The sequence below is a fragment of the Eurypyga helias genome, unplaced genomic scaffold (genome assembly GCF_000690775.1).
Source record: "Eurypyga helias isolate BGI_N326 unplaced genomic scaffold, ASM69077v1 scaffold31069, whole genome shotgun sequence".
In the NCBI taxonomy this organism is placed as follows: domain Eukaryota; kingdom Metazoa; phylum Chordata; class Aves; order Eurypygiformes; family Eurypygidae; genus Eurypyga; species Eurypyga helias.
Genome location: NW_010271918.1, coordinates 1,911 through 2,242, shown reverse-complemented (window position 1 = coordinate 2,242; position 332 = coordinate 1,911). Strand labels below are relative to the sequence as shown.

The 332-nt window shown below is 59.9% G+C and overlaps 1 protein-coding gene across 1 annotated transcript in view; it reads right to left on the bottom strand.

Moving 5' to 3' along the window:
* Positions 1-56: 56 nt before the first annotated feature.
* Positions 57-332, bottom strand: part of FDPS (farnesyl diphosphate synthase) — a 2,149-nt gene continuing 1,873 nt past the window's right edge. Inside the window, 1 exon segment of the mRNA XM_010158967.1 lies at positions 57-259. Within this exon segment, the coding sequence (XP_010157269.1) occupies positions 57-259 (203 nt within the window).

The window sequence follows — 332 nt, the reverse complement described above, 5'->3', positions numbered from 1 at the left end:
AAACCCCCCCAGGACCCCTAAGCAGGGGGCAAACAGTCCACCAAGGGTTTTCTCCATCACTTCTGGCGCTTGTAAATCTTCTGAGCTAGGCCAAGGAAGATCTCCCGGGGGAGGCGGTTGGCGTGCTTCGCGATCAGCTCCTGCAGGCGCCGGTAGCTGCTCTCCTCGTACTCCTGAAAAGCAGCTCTCATGCCCAGAGCCTCATAGAGCTCCTTCACCTTGGCCACCTTCTCGGGCTCCTTGCGGCCATAGTTCTCCTACGGAAACAGCGGAACAGGTCAGGACACAGCTGCTGGTTAAAGCGCGGCGGGAGTCGCCTCTCCCTGCTCCCA